Source organism: Prionailurus bengalensis, chromosome E1 (assembly GCF_016509475.1).
Source record: "Prionailurus bengalensis isolate Pbe53 chromosome E1, Fcat_Pben_1.1_paternal_pri, whole genome shotgun sequence".
In the NCBI taxonomy this organism is placed as follows: Eukaryota; Metazoa; Chordata; class Mammalia; order Carnivora; family Felidae; genus Prionailurus; species Prionailurus bengalensis.
The window spans coordinates 8,778,405-8,796,854 of NC_057347.1; the positions used below are offsets into that span (position 1 = coordinate 8,778,405).

Consider the following 18,450-nt stretch of genomic DNA (forward strand, 5'->3'; position numbering starts at 1 on the left):
AGACCCATTTCTTTGGTCCAAATGGAAACTTGACCTCCACACCAGGAGGCCAGCCCTCCCTCGGCCCTGCCTGTGCCTTGCAGTTCAGCTCTCACACTCCTATAAACACCTTTGTAGCCTCTCTCCTTGTCCACGCGCATGGCATTCAGATGCCGCCAGGATACATGCACTATTACATAGCATGTGTTGTATCACAGATGTTTTTTTTTTTGTTTTGTTTTTTTTTTTTTTTTTTTTTTTTGGGACAGAGAGAGACAGAGCATGAACGGGGGAGGGGCAGAGAGAGAAGGAGATACAGAATCGGAAACAGGCTCCAGGCTCTGAGCCATCAGCCCAGAGCCTGAGTATCACAGATGTTTTAAATAAACATGTCTCGCTTCCCTCTGAAGATCGTGTTCACATAAGAAAACCCAGAAACCCAAGATGGCAGCAAGAAGACATTTCAGGGGCGCCTGGGTGGCTCAGTCTGTTAAGCACCCGACTTCAGCTCAGGTCATGATCTCACGGTTTGTGAGTTCAAGCCTCGTGTCGGGCTCTGTGCTGATGGCTCAGAGCCCAGAGCCTGCTTCGGATTCTGAGTCTCTCTCTCTCTCTCTCTGCCCCTCCCCCACTCAGGCTCTGTCTCTCTCTGTCTCAGAAATAAATTTAAAAAAAAAAACACTAAAGAAAAAAGAAGAGAGAGAGAAGACATTTCAAAAGCGCCCATGGTCATTGTTGCCACTACTTCAAGCACAGAGTGATCACACTACACGCACTTGTTTGTGGCCTGCCTTTTCATTTGAACCTTTAACATTCCCCGATGACATTAAACAATACCGTGATGAACACCCTCAGTCAATATTTGGACACCACCAAAGGGTATGCCTTTTGTCGAGGTTTTGACAAATACAGCCCAACTGCCCTTCACAGAAGCCGTGCCCCTGTATAACCACAAGTGAGGGTACACCTCATTACCTCACCTGTAACGCGGTCCCCACCAGATCCTCTCCATTGTTCCCGGGGCGACAGGACCCCTCCCCCAAACAGCAAACGTGATGAAATTAATAGTTTGACTCACGTTTGCTCATCGTTCGGCTTTCTTCTTTTGTGAACCACCTGTGTCTCCACTTTTTCTGGGGCTTTTTTTCTTATTAATTTATATATTTAAAATGCAATCCTTTCCCATCACAGAAGTCATAACTGTATACATAAATACATGTAGTATTAAAATATACGTATATTTTTAACCAGTTTGTCCCTTGCCTTTGTATTTTCGCAGAGTGGTTCCAATACATAGACAGTCGTGATTTCTATAATGTCAAATCTATTAAATATCCCCTTTTGGTCCCTGCCTTCATTAATTTGACTAGAAAGGCCTTCTTCACTCCAATATCAGTTACTACTCAACTATATAGTCTTCTTATTCTTTTTTTTAATGTTTATTTATTTTTGACAGAGAGAGAGAGAGAGAGAGAGGGAAAGAGAGGGCAAGTAGGGGAAGGGCAGAGAGAGAGGGAGACCCAGAATCTGAAGCAGGCTCCAGGCTCCAGGCTCCAAGCTGTCAGCACAGAGCCCGACGTGGGGTTCGAACTCACGAACCGTGAGATTGTGACCTGAGCCAAAGTCAGACGTTCAGCCGACTGAGCCACCTGGGCGGCCATTTTTTCCCCTTAGACAGAGAAGACAGCACACAAGCAGGGGAGAGGGGCATAAGGAGAGAGAGAGGGTGGCTGGGGGGGGGGGGGAAGGGTTCATGGAATAGAGAATGCCTAAAACCAAAGACCTTTGGAACTGTCCCCAGTGTTAGTTTGTATATTAATAGGTACTCAAAGGTTCATTTGGCTTTAACTAGGTCAAGGAGTTAGCCTGGCCTGGGAGGACCAAAAAGATGGTACCCTGATCGGTTCCCCAAGAGAAGCCATTCTGGAAGAATTTGATGGCTATCACTGATTGAATGTGAGTCAGAGTCAACAGAATTCACGAGAAAATATGTCGAGGCACCCGCCTTCGCGAAAAGCAGGCCTTTTAAGACTACTTCTTGTCTTTGCCAGGGCTTATTTAATTATTCTAAAAAGGTAGAGTCGTGCTGGTAAAAAGAGAAGATACGCTAATATTACCACTTGGAGTAAGATATGGGTGCCCTCGTTACTCGAATGGCAATGACCAAGGTACCCCTCAACTGATGAACCATTGTTCTAGCTGCAGATTTCGTTATCTGGATATAAAGCAGCCTCTGCTACTGGTCTAGACAACATTATCGTTCTCGAACTGGGAAGGGACTTGTGACTCTACTATATATTCAGGATACTCTATTCCTGATCACTCGTGTGCAGCAGTTGGGGTCTGTGGCTTTTGCAAAGTAGATTGTGTGGTCTCTCTGTAGTGGCCAAATTTCCCTGAGTTTCTCATTTCCACTCATATTTCTTTCAGAGAATCAGGCAGTGAAGAAAAGCAGAAGAGCCAGGGACAGTCTTCTGCTTACGACCCTTCACGGCAAGAGATCACTAAAAATAATTTAATACACTGTTAAAAGGAACCCTGATAACTTGCGAGGATGCCATTACTGATGGCCAGGCTGTTAGCTAGTCCAATTGCCCTTCTTACCAAGGATTCATCTTTTACCAAGGACCAGTCACGGAAAGGCCAGCCAAGCTGGTTCAGGGATAGTGAACCGATTGCCTGCGGCAGAAATTCAGCAGGTCAGAGTAGGAAATGAGAGGGAGAAGGCGTAAGAGCCAGACAATGGAAGGTCCTAGAGATTCGGGAGTCCGGGAAGAGATTTTTAGTGGACAGAACCTCTGGTGATCATGGGTAGTATGGATCCGAGCGAGGGGAAGATATTTGGGGATTCTGCATAAACCAGCTAGGAAGGAGGACCAGTAGGGAGAACGGAATGGGAAGGAGGGGGCTGGGAATCAAATCAGAGGAATAATTTACAAGAGCTACAGACTGACTACAAAGGGTGAAGACGGTCAAGCAATGACACCGTGCCTGGAGAACCGTGGCACCGAAACTAGGAAGGGAAAGGCTGGAGGCATCAGGGTAGAAGAAAAGAACACTTTTAAGCTTCATAAATAGGAGCCAAAAAAAGAGGTGGGGGAGGGGTGACAGGGTTATAACCCCAACAGAAATACATTTCTGGGACTTAGGGACACAGGACTAAGACATAATAGAGAATCTGGCCAAAAAAAAGACAAGGAAGGGCTCGAGGCACATCGTGGCTGACATCTAAAGGAATAGCAGAGATCTTCTGGGGGTAAGTCTAGGAAGTGAAGGCCAAAGAACTCAGAACTAAATCACATTTAATTGGTGGAAGGTTTGGAATATATATATATTATATATATATATATATGAATATATATTTTGAAATATATATATAAGGTTTGGAATATATTTATGAATATATATTTTGAAATACATATATAAGGTTTGGAATATATATATTATATATATGAATACATATATTGAAATATATATATAAGGTTTGGAATATATATATATTATATATGAATATATATATATTGAAATATATATATAAGGTTTGGAATATATATATATATATGTATATATATATATATATCTCAGCTTCTAGATGGCAACTTGGCTATATATCAAAACTTCCCAAATGCATATGCCTTTTAACACATCGATTACGTCTCTTGAAATGTGTTCTAAGGAAATAATCAGAAAAAATACAGTTATCAATAATAGTATTTTTGTACACTGCAGTGTTATTAAAATAGCAAAAAAATGGGGGGGAGTGAGAAAGGGTGACAACTTCACTATTCAAAAAGAGAGGATTGATTTTTTTTTTTTTTTAATGATAGCACCTTGACATTGTGGAACCCAATGCAACCCTTGAAATCACACCTTCATGTATATCTAATGCTATGGGAAAATGACCCCAATAGAATTCTTAATTAAATAAAGCACTTTGGGAAGGGAAGGATAACTAGGCAGAGCACACAGGAGTCTTAGGGAAGTGAAAATACCATATACATCAATGATGGATATGTTATGATACCTTTGTCCAAACCCACGGAATCTACACCACCAAGAGTGAACCCTAAGGATAAAACTGGACTTTGGATGTTAATGATGGACCAGTGTAGGTTTGTCAATTGTAACAAAGGTACCACTCTGGTGGGGGGGTGTTAGTAATGGGCGGAGGCTGTGCCCGGATGGGGACAGGAGCTAACTGAGATATCTCTACGCCTTGCCCTCAATTTTGCTGTGAACCTCAAACTGCTCTTAAAAAATTAAGTCTTTAAAAAGAACGGCGGTGCCTTCCCTACAACCATATCTAAGAATAAACATCATTGAGCAGTTATCCAGAAAAACAACGCACCACAATTCAAATTGTGTACACAGTATCATTCGAATCTTGAAGACCTGTTTGTGTGTCTTTAAGTTGGGTGCTGTCTCAGTACGACTAACAAAAAGAAATTCTCTGAAATTCTCTGGATGAACTGAAATTCTCCAAAATTAAAGGTGATTTCTGTCCGGCTGAACTTCAGATGATTTTTTTTATCTTTCTTTATCCTATACTGTATCTTTCAAACTCTCTTACATCTATTGAACATCTAATGAACATATAATGAACATCTATTACATGTATAACCAAAAAAAAAAAACGGTGTCTTTTGTAAATGCTATAAACATTTGGATACTATAATTTCTTACTTATAAATGGCTTCATGTAATATCATTTTTTGTTTGCTTCTATACATTAAGGACATGTTTACAACTACATTTCTCCTTACTGGTGCATTTCCCCCATATTTACCGTCAGTAGTTGGATTTCCACATCGTCATGAACCAGATCAATTCCCATTCTCTTCTCTCGATGAAATAGACATTCTCGGGCTACCTACAGATACACAAAGAACAGAAAGAACTAATCCAAACTGACTAAAATGAGTGACCAGCAGCTCTAAGGACCTATTTCTAAAACAAGTCAGTGGATACTCCCAATACCAATTTTTCAAGCCATTTTCTTGGAAATCTAGTATGAGACCCACCATGACAACTAAGAAACTCCCTACTGCTAGTTAAGAGATAGAGTTAGCTCTTCACATCAGTGTGAAAAAAACTCTAATTTGGAAAGTTGACAAAATAAAGCACATGACATTTACATGATTCCCACAAATTAGCATCTGAGAAAACTACTTAGCATTAAGTCTTCTACAGAAATAGTTCGACAACCTGAAACATAGTTTTCAAGATAGTATTTCCACATATTTTCGACTGAGGGTGAGGAAGAAACAAATTATTACCTTTAAAGATGCCAAAATATTTGTGTAGCCAAAAATCTTAATGATTATTTTTCAAGTTCCATTTATTGTTTCCTAATTACGAAAATAACGTGCCTTGTCCATTAAAGAGAAAAAATATAGAAAAGTAGAAAATGGTCTAGCTATATTCCTATCACTGTTTCATTTGTTGTTTTTAATTAAAAAAAAAAAAAAGGTTATGAGGCACCTGGGTGGCTTCGTCAGTTAAGCGTCCGACTTCGGCTCAGGTCACAATCTCATCACTTGTGAGTTCGAGCCCCGCATCGGGCTCCGAGCTGACAGCTCGGAGCCCGGAGCCTGCTTCGGATTCTGTCTCCCTCTCTTTCTGCCCCTCCCCCGTTCACAGTCTGTCTCTCTCTGTCTCTGAAAACTGAATAAAAGTTTAAAAACAATTTTTTAAAAAAGGTTATAATGTCCTTACAATTTTAGAGTATGCTTTTTAGGATTGACATTAAATGGTAGGCTCCGGTCATAAAATATTCTTCGAGACAAAGTAGGTTAATGACTCCAGTGGAAAACAGCTTGGATTGCTAACAATAAATTATGTATGAAAGAACATTATGTAAATGTTAAAATACTCTTTTCCAAAGACTATTTCTTGACATGGAACAACTGTATAATCTTAATCTTTTAAGCATAAAATATAATAGCATGTATACTGTAATCTGGACATAGTGTCACTGAACAAAATCTTTCAGTGAATGTATATTTTTTAATAGGAAAAGTCACATTTACTAGAAGATGGATTAAGGGGTTGAGAGGAACGCTGATGACTCTAATGTGTATCACTAACCTGCTTTTCGTAAGTTTCTACTAACCCACAGTCTATTAGGGAGCTGTCAGCCCAGAGCCTGACGCGGGGCTCGAACTCACGGACTGTGAGATCATGACGTGAGCCGAAGTCGGACGCTCAACCGACTGAGCCACCCAGGCGCCCCAACTTTTTTGCTCATATTAGTTGATCATCTGTGTTTTCCCTTCTGAGATGTACCTGTTCATGTGACTAACTCTAATCTTAAATTTTTCTTAATGTTTTTTATTTTTGAGAAAGGGACAGAGAGCACGAGCAGGGGAGGGGCAGAGAGAGAGGGAGACACAGAATCTGAGGCAGGCTCCAGGCTCTGAGCTGTCAGCACAGAGCCCGACGCGGGGCTCGAACCCACGAACTGTGAGATCATGATGTGAGCCCAAGTCGGACGCCCAGCAAACACTAATCTTAATCAAGACCTTCTCACACTGTGCTGATAGTAAACGTTCTAGCACACAGGAACATCCGGACAAAAATTGTATAAAAAAAAAATATTCAAATTAGGCCCATCTCACTGAAAGGATTACTACTGAAAGGAAGAAACTGAATGTGCTCTGGAAATTCAGAGCGTAAGTGGCTGTCACTTCAAGGATACTCTGAAGGTCAGGTGGGATGCAGAACAGACCAGGAATCCTCAAAATGAGCCAGAGCATGAAGAAAGTATGGAAGGGCTTCCGACCTTCAAAAAACATTTCATGACAAGTGAATTTAAAAGGACATCGTTCGTGCACCGTCACTCTTTCTTGGGATTTCTGGTGGTTGTGCGTGTTTGTGCGTACTTGTGTTTGGTGGGGGTACCGGGGAGAGGGGGGGCAAGATAAGAAGTAACAATGTGAAGAGGTCTCCAACAAATTCTTCAACCCACTAGACTTCTGGCTCCTTAATTCTCTAAGGAGATGTCATAACAAAGACCTCCTGCAAATGCTCATCACATGGGAAATGAGTCATACAAGTGTGAAGAAAAATGGTGTTAGCTTCATCAGTATATATACACCTCCAGAAATAATTTCTGTAACTTACGCATCTTCAAATACAGAATGTCTTCTTTCAATGGTTGGGGGGGGGCATAGAATGAGCTTGGAAGGGGCCCCCCCATCACACATTCGGGGGTGAGAGGTAACCAGAGGCCAGCAACAAATTAAAATGCTGCCCCCACGATCACCAGAACTGGCTTGACTTCAGGCCCATTTCTCTATTCAGTCAAACTCATTCTATCTCCTAAGATGGTCTTGAACATTTCACTGTGCCCTCAAAAGGAATCAGCATACGCACGGGAGGCCTTTCACGAGACAGATTGAAAGAACGGTACTTTTTTTCCTCAAATAATGGGACAGCAATGACCAAGCAGCCTATTTAATAGATGGGAAGATGGCATTCTCACCATAAAACGTTGTGTGTCTTAAGAATGTCCCTCAGGGCGCCTGGGTGGCTCAGTCGGTCACGTGTCGACTCTTGATTTCGGCTCAGGTCATGATCTCATGGTTCGTGAGTTTGAGTCTTGAGTAGGGCTCTGCACTGATGGTGTAGAGCCTGCTTGGGATTCTCTGTCTCCCTCTGTCTGCCCCTCCCCTGCTCACGTTCACTCTCTCTCCCTCAAAAATTAAAAAAAAAAAAAAAAAAAAAAGAATATGTCTCTAGTTAGCCTCCTTTGCTTTGCATTCAGAATTCTTTCTATCTAAATGGCTGTTCTGTATGAAACTCGTAACGGTTTTACCAATGGTGAAATTAATTACAGATGCATTGATGGGAGGTTGGCTTCTACAGGTGAAGGAAAACATAATAGGTAATAACCTCAGTAATTCAACCAGTGGGTTACAATCATATAAATACATAGTGTTTTTTCATCAAAAGGTCTTATATTTACCTGAAGAGGGGCTTCTGTCTCCATCAAGGCCCTCTCCAATTTTTTCTTAACATCAGTGAGTGCATTTGTCTCTCCAATCATTGCGTCCAACTCATGAGTGATCTCAGATTTCCAAAATCCTATGTCATTGACTCGCTCTCCCAAATTTTGCGTGGAGTCTGCCTGAGTTTTTCTTGTGTGTTGATACTTGTCTTGAATCAGGCGAGACGTATCTACCCTTAGCCTCTCGGAATTATGTCGGGAAGTGTCGGATTCGAGATAGTTGGTCAGATTGGACCTATACCAGTCGTCAGGAGTATACCTTGTGAAGAGAGTGGTTCGGTTGGAAACAAAGGGAAGCATGGTATTGTCGCACACCTTCTGAGATCTGGTGCAGTACGGGCCCAAGGTTGGTGAGTTGGAGGCTACTTTGTAGTACGTGCTTGGCCTCCAAGGAAGGCTCAAGGGATGGGTCACATTGTTGTGGGGGAAGCGGTCCCTGTAGCTGGATGCCAGAGTACTGACGGCTGGTAGAAAATTGGTTGGTGTTGGTTTAGGGTGGGCGTAAGTTGCCGTTAACATAGAACCTAGAGGCTCCATGATGCTCAGACAGTTTGTAAATCTCTCCTGTTTAAAGGGCGGGGGGGGGGGTAGCATAAAAATAGACAGTCACATAAATTCATTTTCTTTGGTGAAAATTTAAAAATTAAAAGCCACATTTGGCTTAGTTTTAGTAGCAGTGCTCCCTCACATATTAGGTGTCTGTTCTAATTCGACAGCCACCTTTACTGGCGATAATATGCTCCAAAAGGATTTTTTCCCATCTCTGTTTCTAGAATACACTAAAATCACAGTTTTTAGATAAGCCATCTGAGTTTCTGAATTTTTTTTTTAATTATGATTTAAATTTATTATCTTGTAACAAATCTACATGAAGAGCCTGAAATACGCATTTTAACAGACAGGGATTCAAATCTTGGCTCTGCTATTTGCTAGCTGTGAGGCACTGGGCAAGTTACTTAAACTCGCTGTGCCTCAATTTCCTCATCTCTAAATTGGGAATAATAATAGCACTTAATTCTCTGGACTGTTAGGAGAGGTGTTAATAAAAACGGGTTGCCTGGCAGAATCCCTCACACCAAGCGATCCTAAATGAGCACACGGTTTGGGTAACAACCGTGTGCTTGCTTTGCAAACACAGCTCAAGGCAGGTGCCTAGCTCCCTTTTCCTGGCAACTTGCCACCTCAAGGCACCTCCAGTATAGACATTCTAGGGCAATTGTGAAGACCAAGCAAGACAATGGTAAGTATTTGGATTGCTTAGCACAGTTCTGGGCACAAATTCAATGTTCGATAAATGTTAGCTTTTTCAACTACCAATACAAAAGAGTATATAAAGTAAAAGATAAATATCCATCCATCCCCCCAAGTAGACATTGAATGGTTCATTAATAGTTGTTTCTTTCCAGATTTTTTCCTATTCATATGCCAACATATGTATCATTTTTTTTTAATGTTTATTTTTGAGAGAGAGAGAGCACGCGCGTGAGCAGGGGAGGGGCAGAGAGAGAGAAGGAAACAGAGAATCAGAAGCAGGCTCCAGGCTCTGAGCTGTCAGCACAGAGCCCGACGCGGGGCTCGAACTCACGGATGGCGAGATCATGACCTGAGCCGAAGTCGGATGCTTAACTGACCGAGCCACCCAGGCGCCCCACCATCTGCATCGTTTTTAAAGCTACTTTAAACCTGCATCTTCTTATATCCCATTTGTACATACGAACAGAGCTTTTTAAATTTTTTTTTAACGTTTATTTATTTTTGAGACAGAGAGAGACAGAGCATGAATGGGGGAGGGGCAGAAAGAGAGGGAGACAAAGAATCGGAAGCAGGTTCTAGGCTCTGAGCCATCAGCCCAGAGCCCGATGCTGAACACAGCTTTTTAAATACAAATATTGAATTACCTTAATCATTTTATGTATCATTTAGAGCACGCATGTTTAAAAATATATGTTTCTGACTTCTCTCCCTCTTAGAACATAGAGCTCCACTTCCTCCTGCTTACCCCTTGAAAAGCATTCTATTGTTTGGAACTTTTGATCGTTATTAGTCCAGAAAGGCAAGATGCCGTAGTCTGTGACATACTTTCCAGCATCTAAATGTCATTCTACTTGGGGGTCAGTGTCTATGGACCCATTTACTGAAAAGGGAAAATAAATCAGATCCAATTCCATACCCGTCTTGGGAAAAAAAAAAATATTTGATGATTATTTCAATAGTTATGTCTTGAGGCCTTTGGCCCCCAAACCACAAAATTATCTATTTGTAGAATTGTGGTCAAATCAAAATGCACTTGTTCCATATGTGGTGAAACAGCTGCCCACCGCCAGTGGTGGTGGCCCACACAACCCTACCTTCCTGACTTTTTCCCAATTCTTCCCTCCCTCAGTGCCCAAACACCTTGTACTGGCCAAGCCTAGCAGCATGATGGTGAAAAAGAAACCTTCATAATCAGTCACATCTCTTCACCTCCGTTTGAAAGCGAAACGCCGTTTTTCGGAAGAGCAAATTCAGAGCAACTCGAGCCCTTCGGGTCCCCATGGCTACTTTCCGTTCTAAACTCTTCTCCAGTCAAATCTAGAAATAATCTTGTCATCTTTCCTTCAGCAAGAAGCTTCAAGCAGGCACTGGACCCCTCTTACTTAGATTTTCTTAATTCTTGACAATAAAAGCTAGCGACTCCCTTGGTCCTTCAACCGAGGAATTCCAAGCATAGAATTACCGCATATGTTTGCCCAGCACCTATTATGTTGAGGTCCTGAGGCATCTAAACCCATGTTTGTCAAACCATGAGTCATCTACTCTGAGTGGTAATTTTTGAAATGCTGAGGTTCATATCCCAGAGGAGACGTACGGATGAAGAAATTCAATACAGTTTACAAATGTTTCCAGTGCTATATTTTTAAATTAGGGATGGGACGTAATTTAAAAATCTGGAATCTGATGCATAAAGCTCAGTTGTTTAATGTTCACAGATGTAGAGCTCCTCGTGGGTGGCAGTAGGTTTCACACTGAGACACAATATTCTACATGATACACAATGTTCTATACAGTCACACAACAGAAGTTCTAGCTCCAGTCAGTGATCTCAAAAGTCATTCAGGAGGACCAACCAAAAGACGACAGCATGGCAACATCTTCTATTTCGAGTCATTATTGGTCAAAGAAACTGAGAGTGTCATGGCCTAAGCAATATTTAAAAATTCAAAATAGACTTTCGCCTCCAACCATGATAGAGTAATAAAGACTAGACTTAGGCTCTTACATCTAAAAAACTAGACCAAATATATGAAACACCTGTTTTCAGATACTGGACAATAAGCAGCACGAGACTCTGATTCCTGAAAGAAGAGAAACAAATAAGGCAAACCTTCTGATTGTCCTGGCATTCTGCCTGGAGGCAACTTCCAGATTAAGGGAAAAACAGATGACAATGGATCAGAGCCTGTCAACATGTGTGAGTCGAGGAGGAGATCAGAACTTTGAGAAGCTGACACAGCTGGAAGTTGTGAAGCAGGATTCCAGAATGAGTCAAGCTCTCTAAGTCAATGTAGGCATCTGCTTGAGTTTTTGCTGAGCAACAGGCTGTACATACATCAAGGGACGCTCCACAAACTTTGGCAAAGAAGGATGCCAGGGTTGTTACTGAACAATTTCTAGAGATCACAGAGGGTGGAGAGACATTTTGAACTCAGACCAATCAGAGTGGAGAGTTGCTGATGATAATCTGGAGCATTCCATGGAGACCCCGAGGAGTCACACGTTAGAGATGAGGCTGACCCATCTCTGGAATGAAAGTACTGAAGAGTCATTCTAGCAAAGCTTAAAAAGAGGCCTCAAAGGGATCAAATTAATCTGCAAGTAATTTGATTGCCTGATGACATCAAGACATTCACGTATGTAACCTAACAATGTCCAGCATTGAATCAAAATTACCAAACATGCCAAGTAGCAGAAAAATGTGACATATGATTAGGAAAAAAAAATCAGTCAACAGGAAAGATGTGGTAGAACAAGCAAACAACATGGAAGTAGTTAAAGGAAAACAAGAACATAATGAAGAGAGACTTGGAGGATTTTTAAAAGAACCAAATGTAACTTTAGGAATAAAACATAAAATACGTTCTTATACAGTATATACTTGAAAAATTCCACTAGATGGGATTAACAGCAAATTAGACATAGTCTAGTTAGTGAATTCAAATCTAATCAAACCAAAGTACAGGCTTTTTTAACTTAAAAGAGAGAGAGAGAGAGAGAATCTTCGGGAACATAGGCATATCATCAAGTGTTAGACTAAATCATGTACTTGGGAATGTCATATAGAAAGGAGAGACAGAAAAAATATTTGAAGAAATAATGGCTGTATATTTTCCAAATTTGATGAAAACTATAAATCCCCAGGTCCAAGAAGCTCTAAACACTCCAAGAGGGTAAACATACCCTATACACATGCACACAGATGCACACACAACACTACCATCATCATCGCCACACCCACCATCACCTCAAAGATCATCATAATCAAATTGCTGAAAATCAGCGATAAAGAGAAAAACTCGAATCAGAGCAAAAAGACACACTACAAAGACATGAACAAAGGTAAGCATTAGTGCAAAATTCTTGTCAAAAACTATGCAAGCCAGAAGACAATCAAACAACATCTTTAAGTGGCTGGGAGAAAGTGTAGGCCTACAACTGTATATCCAGTGAAAGCATCCTTCAAAGATGAAGGTGGAATAAAATTTTTCCATGAAAACAAAAGCCAAGGGCATTGATCATCAGCAGAACTGCACCAAAAGAACTGTTAAAAGAAATTCCTCAGGCAAAAGGAAATGATACCAGATAGAGACTTGGATCTACACAAAGAAATAAAGTATCGGAAATGGTAAGTACGTGTGCTAATATAAAAGAGATCCTTTTGTAACTTTTAAATTTCTTTAAAAGATGGTTGTGTAAAGTGAAATAACAAAAAATTACTGTGGGGCTTATAGCAAAAATAGAAGTAAATTATATGGTCATAATAGCACAAATGATGGAGAGCTGAAATGGAAATGTCTTATTGCAAGGGTCATAACTAAAATGGAATAATGTTATTTAAACATGTACTTCAATAAGTTTAAGATACAGATTGTAAAATTTAGAGCATCAGTTCCCAAGATATGTCCCAAGAACCCACAGACTTGCTTGAAACTTTCTCAGGGATGACAAGGTCAAAATTGTTTTCATAGTAAATACTCAGGTGCTATTTTCTTTTTTCACTCTCATTCTCTCACAAGATTTACAATGGAGTTTTCCAGAAGTGATGTGATATGTGATATCACAACAGACTGAATACAGTAGACAGGAGAACCCAGCTTCTAAGACAGAGATCAAAGAACTTTGCCAAAAATGTAAAACAATGCTACTCTTCTCACCAGATGATCTTTGTTCCAGAAACATAGCTTTTTAATAAAACATATTATTTACGTTACTCTATAATGAGTTGTATACTTATTTTTTTAATAACATTTTTAACTTTTCAATTTAATTTCTAATATAGTAAATATAAATAGGTGCGATCCACATAAACTAAAGCTCTTTGAGGTCCTCACCATGAGATTATTTGAGTATAAAGGGGTCCTGACCTGGAACACTCTCTAAGAAAGAAATAGAACAGAGTTAAAACTAATCAGCTAATAGGATAGGGGGGAAATGGAAGACTTAAAAAGATGCATAATTAATCCAAGAGAAAAGAGACAAAAATAAGACAAAGAGAAAACAAATAGCAAGATGGTAAGCAAAAAACCCCACCACACTGATAACTATATTCACAATAAATAGTTTAAACAATCAAATTAAAAGGCACAGTTTCTTAAGCTGGTTTTTATCAAGCAATATTGAACTATATGCTTGCTCAAAAAAAAAACCACTTTAAATATAAAACACAGATAAGTTAAAAATAAAAGTATAGAAAAAGATGCAATGTAAACACAAATCAAAAGAATTCTGAAGTGGCTATATTAATAACAAACCAAGCAGACTTCAGAACAGTAGATATTATCACAAATAAAGAGAGAAATAAGGAGAAAAGGATTAATCAAAGAGATGTAATGATCTTCAATGTCTATGCAACCATCAATAAAATTTTAAACACATAAAGCAGAAACAGGCAGAACTAAAATGAGAAATAGATCCACAGCTATGGTCAGATATTTCAACACTCAACTGTTAGTAATTGTTAGAAAAAATAGAAAATTGGTTGATAAATAAGTTATTTGGACCGTATAAGTAACTGGACATAATTTGCCTCTATAGAACACACCATTCAAAGCAGCAGATTCTTTGTATCTATATGAGATGATAGATATTAGCCAAATATTGTGGTAATCATTTCACAACACATGTAAGTTAAGACATTATGCTGTATACCTTAAACTTATATAGTGCTACATTTATTTCAATTTGGCTCAGTAAAACTGAAAGAAAAAATATCTTTAAACAGCAGATTACATACTATTTCCAAATGCACAGAATATTCACCAAGGTAGACCATATACTGACCATTGAACAAGTTCTCAATTAACATAAAATACTGAAATGATACAGAATATGTTCTCTGACCATATCAAACTAAATTAGAAATCCAGAATAGAAAGATATTTGGAAATTTCTCAAATCGTAGGAAATTAACACACTTCTACTTATCCTCTAGGTCAGTGAAGAAATCACATGGGGAACTAGAAAATATTTTGAACTGAATGAGAATAAAAACAGAGCACATCAAAATTGTGAGATTCAGCTTAAACAGTGTTTAGTGATTTTTCAGTGATTATTCTAGAAAATAAGAATTAGCTAAAATCAGTGCTCTCCACTTTATTCTTAATAGTGGGGTGGGGAGGATGCAAGCAAAGTAAAGCCAAAGTAGAAGGAAAGAAATAATAAGAAGAGAACAATCAATGAACTAGAAAACAGACAAACAGAAAAACAAAAGCAGTGAAATTCTAACAATAAAATGGATAAACCTCTCACCAGACTGATCAGGATAAAAAGAGATGAAAAATTACCAATATCAAGAATGAAAAAGAGGTATTGCCATACACCCTGCCCACATTAGACCATTAATAAAGCAATGTTACTAACAACTTTATGCCAAAGAATTTGGCAACAGAGATGAAATGGACAAAATTCTTTAAACATACAAACAACCAAAACTAACTAAAGAGGAAACTGATCACCTGAATAGCCCTCTGGTAGTTAAAGGAACTCCATCTATAGTTTAAAATCTTTCCTCAAAGAAAACCTCATACCTAGATGGATTTGTTGATGCATTCTACCAAACTTTTAAGGAGGGAATAATACCTCAGTTTTTAAAAAGCCTATAGCTTACTTTGATGATGTGCCTTTGACAACATTTAAATCTCTAAATTCTAACTCAGGCACATCTTAACAGGGCTCGTGCAGCACATACTAAGATAATCAGCTGATGCTATAAATGTCTCCTATTTGCAAGTAAACCGAGCAAATTCTTTGGAAAAATGACCGAAAATAGCTGTGGAAAAATTCAGACCCTAAATTATGCGATTGTTTTTTTTTTTTTATTATACTTTTAGGCATGACCGAAAAACATTTTAAGAAATGAAGTCAAATACAGTGTTTGACTATATTTATTTAATGTGGAGGCAATAGTTATTTACCTACTGGGGAAAAAATGCTATAATTGTCTTCTATAAATATTAACATGCCAAAAATACAATCAATCACACAAAGATTGTTAAGTACTGGGAGGCTCCGCTGACAATCCAAAAGATGACCTTCGGTTGGATAAACGTATTTTATTAGCATATTTAGGGAAGACTTTAAACTCATAAATATTTTAAGGTATAAAAACCTATAGATCATCTTCTGCAGAAGATATGACAAGTAGAGTGGGTGTCCATGACATGCTTCACACTCTGCCTCAGTTCAGTGACCAAGATAGGCTTGAAATAATCACATACAGTCCCCCTTAGCCCCCTTGGTCATAGCCGTCTCATGACTGCCAGTTTCAAACTGGAACACAAAGAAAACACTGCCCCCAATACATTAATGAGCAGCAGAATTTTAAAAAATGGTATCAGATTTCAGCATTAAAGCAGTTTCTTTTTAAGCAGATGTTAAACAAGAAGGCAGGAAAAGCGAAATAATCTCTTTCTTCCAAAAAAAAAAAAAATGTTGAATAAGGCACTCCCGTCACCGAGAGTGGAAATATACGTGAGCATACACTGGAGAGCTATGGGGCAGTCTCTAGTAAAGTTGAAAAAGTGCTTTCCCCTGGGGCCTGGGTGGCTCGGCCAGTTAAAGGGTCCAACTCTTGATTTCGGCTCAGGTCATGATCTCACAGTTGGTGAGTTCAAGCCCCACATCAGGCTCTGCACTGTCAGCGTGGAGCCTGCTTGGGATTCTGTCTCCCTCTCTCTCTCTGCCCTTCCCCCACTCACTCCCTGTCTCTCTCTCTCTCTCTCTCAACATAAATAAAAATATACTTTAACAAAAAGAAAAAAGAAAAGAAAAGGCACCTTCCCCATTCAGCAATTCAACTTTTTGATATATACCTAGAGAAAGTTGAGTGTGTACGCAATTAGAATGTCCCAGAATATGTTTCTAACAATTTTTAAAAGCAAACGGTCGAAAAGTCTATCAACAGGAGCATGCACACATCATCAGTAGGAAGTTCATAAAGCATTATCACAGGGCAGTTAAAATGCATGACCTAGAGCAGGTAAAGCATGACACCATTATATAAACTTGAAAAACAACGCTATACGTTCATTTTTGGACAAATACATAAGTAGTAAAGGTATAAAAATACACAGAGTAGAAGTAAACACTAAATTCTGGTAGGTACGTCTGCTGGGACGACCCCTCCAGGGTCCCCTTCCCCAGTGAGGCCCCAACGTCTGACCTCAGCATTTGGGAGCCGTGGAAACCAGACAGGAAAGGAAAAGAGGGGACGCGATTCCCAAGGGGGTACATAGGAGGGAGGCCTCATGATGGATGCATGGATGCTTGAATGCTCTACTGCGGAAAATATTTCATTTTAAAAAGAAAAGAGTTGGGGCGCCTGAGTGGTTGGGTCGGTTAAGAGGCCGACTCTTGCTTTCGGCTCAGGTCATGATTTCACCGTTCTGGGGATCGAGTCCCACATCCGGCTCTGCAGTGACAGCACACAGCTTGCTTGGGATTCTCTCTCTCTCTCCCTCTCTCTCTCTCTGCCCCTCCCCTGCTCATGCTCTCTCTCTCTCTCTCTCTCAAAATAAACAGTTAAACATAAATAAAGAAAAAGAAAAAGGAAACAGCAGAATATTTTACCAGAAACCCCAAAAACACTTTGCCTAGTAGTGAAACAATTTGCTTGCCTTTTTTCACAGTGACCAGACAACTAATTTTAACCCATTTCTAAAATGCTTACCTGCATCATTATAAGCATCCAGGGGGGAAACATAAAGGGACTTGGTCTAAACGGTCAAAATACAAGAGCTTCATGGTCAGAGCAGGAACACAAATGGCCACAGGCCGCGGGAGAACACCTGCCTTGATGGGAACCTCAGGAACCCTCTCTGAGCGGCCAGGTGTCTGTAGGGCCCTCCCCTTGGTGGCACTTAGAAACCCGGCTAATGAAGCAGGACACAGCGCGACAGTGGAACAGCACAGCACTGAGAAATCACACGAGGGAGCACAGGGGCGGGGGGGGGGGGGGGGGGGGGTCGGACGCCCCCTTTGCTGGTTCCGTATTTAGCAATAACTCCTCAATCCTTGCAGAGCATGGGAAATGTAAGTTGCAAAGGCACCGGGTAGGGGTTGGGTAGTGGGTACCAGTGGGTTTGGACGGTTTCTATTTTGAGGGGTGGGAGCAGGGAGGTGCAGGTGGGGGAGAGGAATTCCAGGGTTTCCACTTCACCCCCAATTCTGAGGTCAGACGTTGGGGCCTCACTGGGGAAGGGGACCCTGGAGGGGTCGTCCCAGCGGCACGCAGGAGCCGGTGAGACCACTCACCTGTGGGCGCGCAGTCCCGCTCTTGAGGGCTGGGACCCCTACCGGTCCGGCCCTGGCCCCGCCTTTCCCACCTGTGACGTCAGCGCCCGCGGACCACTCAACGGCCGCCCCTGCCGGCTCTCCGGGAGCTGATTGGCCCGTAAGAGGAGGGGCGGGCGGCGGGCGCGGGAGGAACCCTGTGGCTGGCGGTTGCCATGGACGCTCTCGCGCCTAGTAACCACGGCTCCCTGGGAGACCTGCTGGGTCCCGGGGGTGACCGGGTGAAGCGCCACTCAACGGAGAGGCCAAGGTGATTCCCCGCCTTTCCTGCGGCACCTGAATCGGAACTCTTCAGCTGCAGGGGGCTTGGTGGCCCGTTCTACGTGCAGGATACGGGCAGGACTCCACATTCGCACCTGTCCTCTGTCCTAGCAGAGCCTTCTCCCTTGGTGGCATTATCTAGTGATCCTCCCCTC

General features: G+C 40.9%; 1 protein-coding gene across 3 annotated transcripts in view; it reads right to left on the reverse strand.

Annotated features, from left to right (window-relative positions):
* The window catches only part of TEKT3 (tektin 3), a 36,532-nt gene extending 18,454 nt beyond the window's left edge, over positions 1 to 18,078 (reverse strand). The window contains exons 1-3 of one of the 3 annotated variants that reach the window (XM_043583173.1): positions 17,996 to 18,078; positions 7,946 to 8,551; positions 4,766 to 4,849 (exon numbers count right to left, since the gene is read on the reverse strand). In XM_043583173.1, coding sequence (XP_043439108.1) covers positions 4,766 to 4,849; positions 7,946 to 8,524 — 663 coding nt within the window. In that variant the 5' untranslated portion in view covers positions 8,525 to 8,551; positions 17,996 to 18,078. Of the gene's footprint in view, positions 1 to 4,765; positions 4,850 to 7,945; positions 8,552 to 9,986; positions 10,142 to 17,411; positions 17,639 to 17,995 lie in introns of those variants that run through there. The other 2 variants (XM_043583172.1, XM_043583174.1) reach the window with 2 other exon arrangements.
* Positions 18,079 to 18,450: the final 372 nt, after the last annotated feature.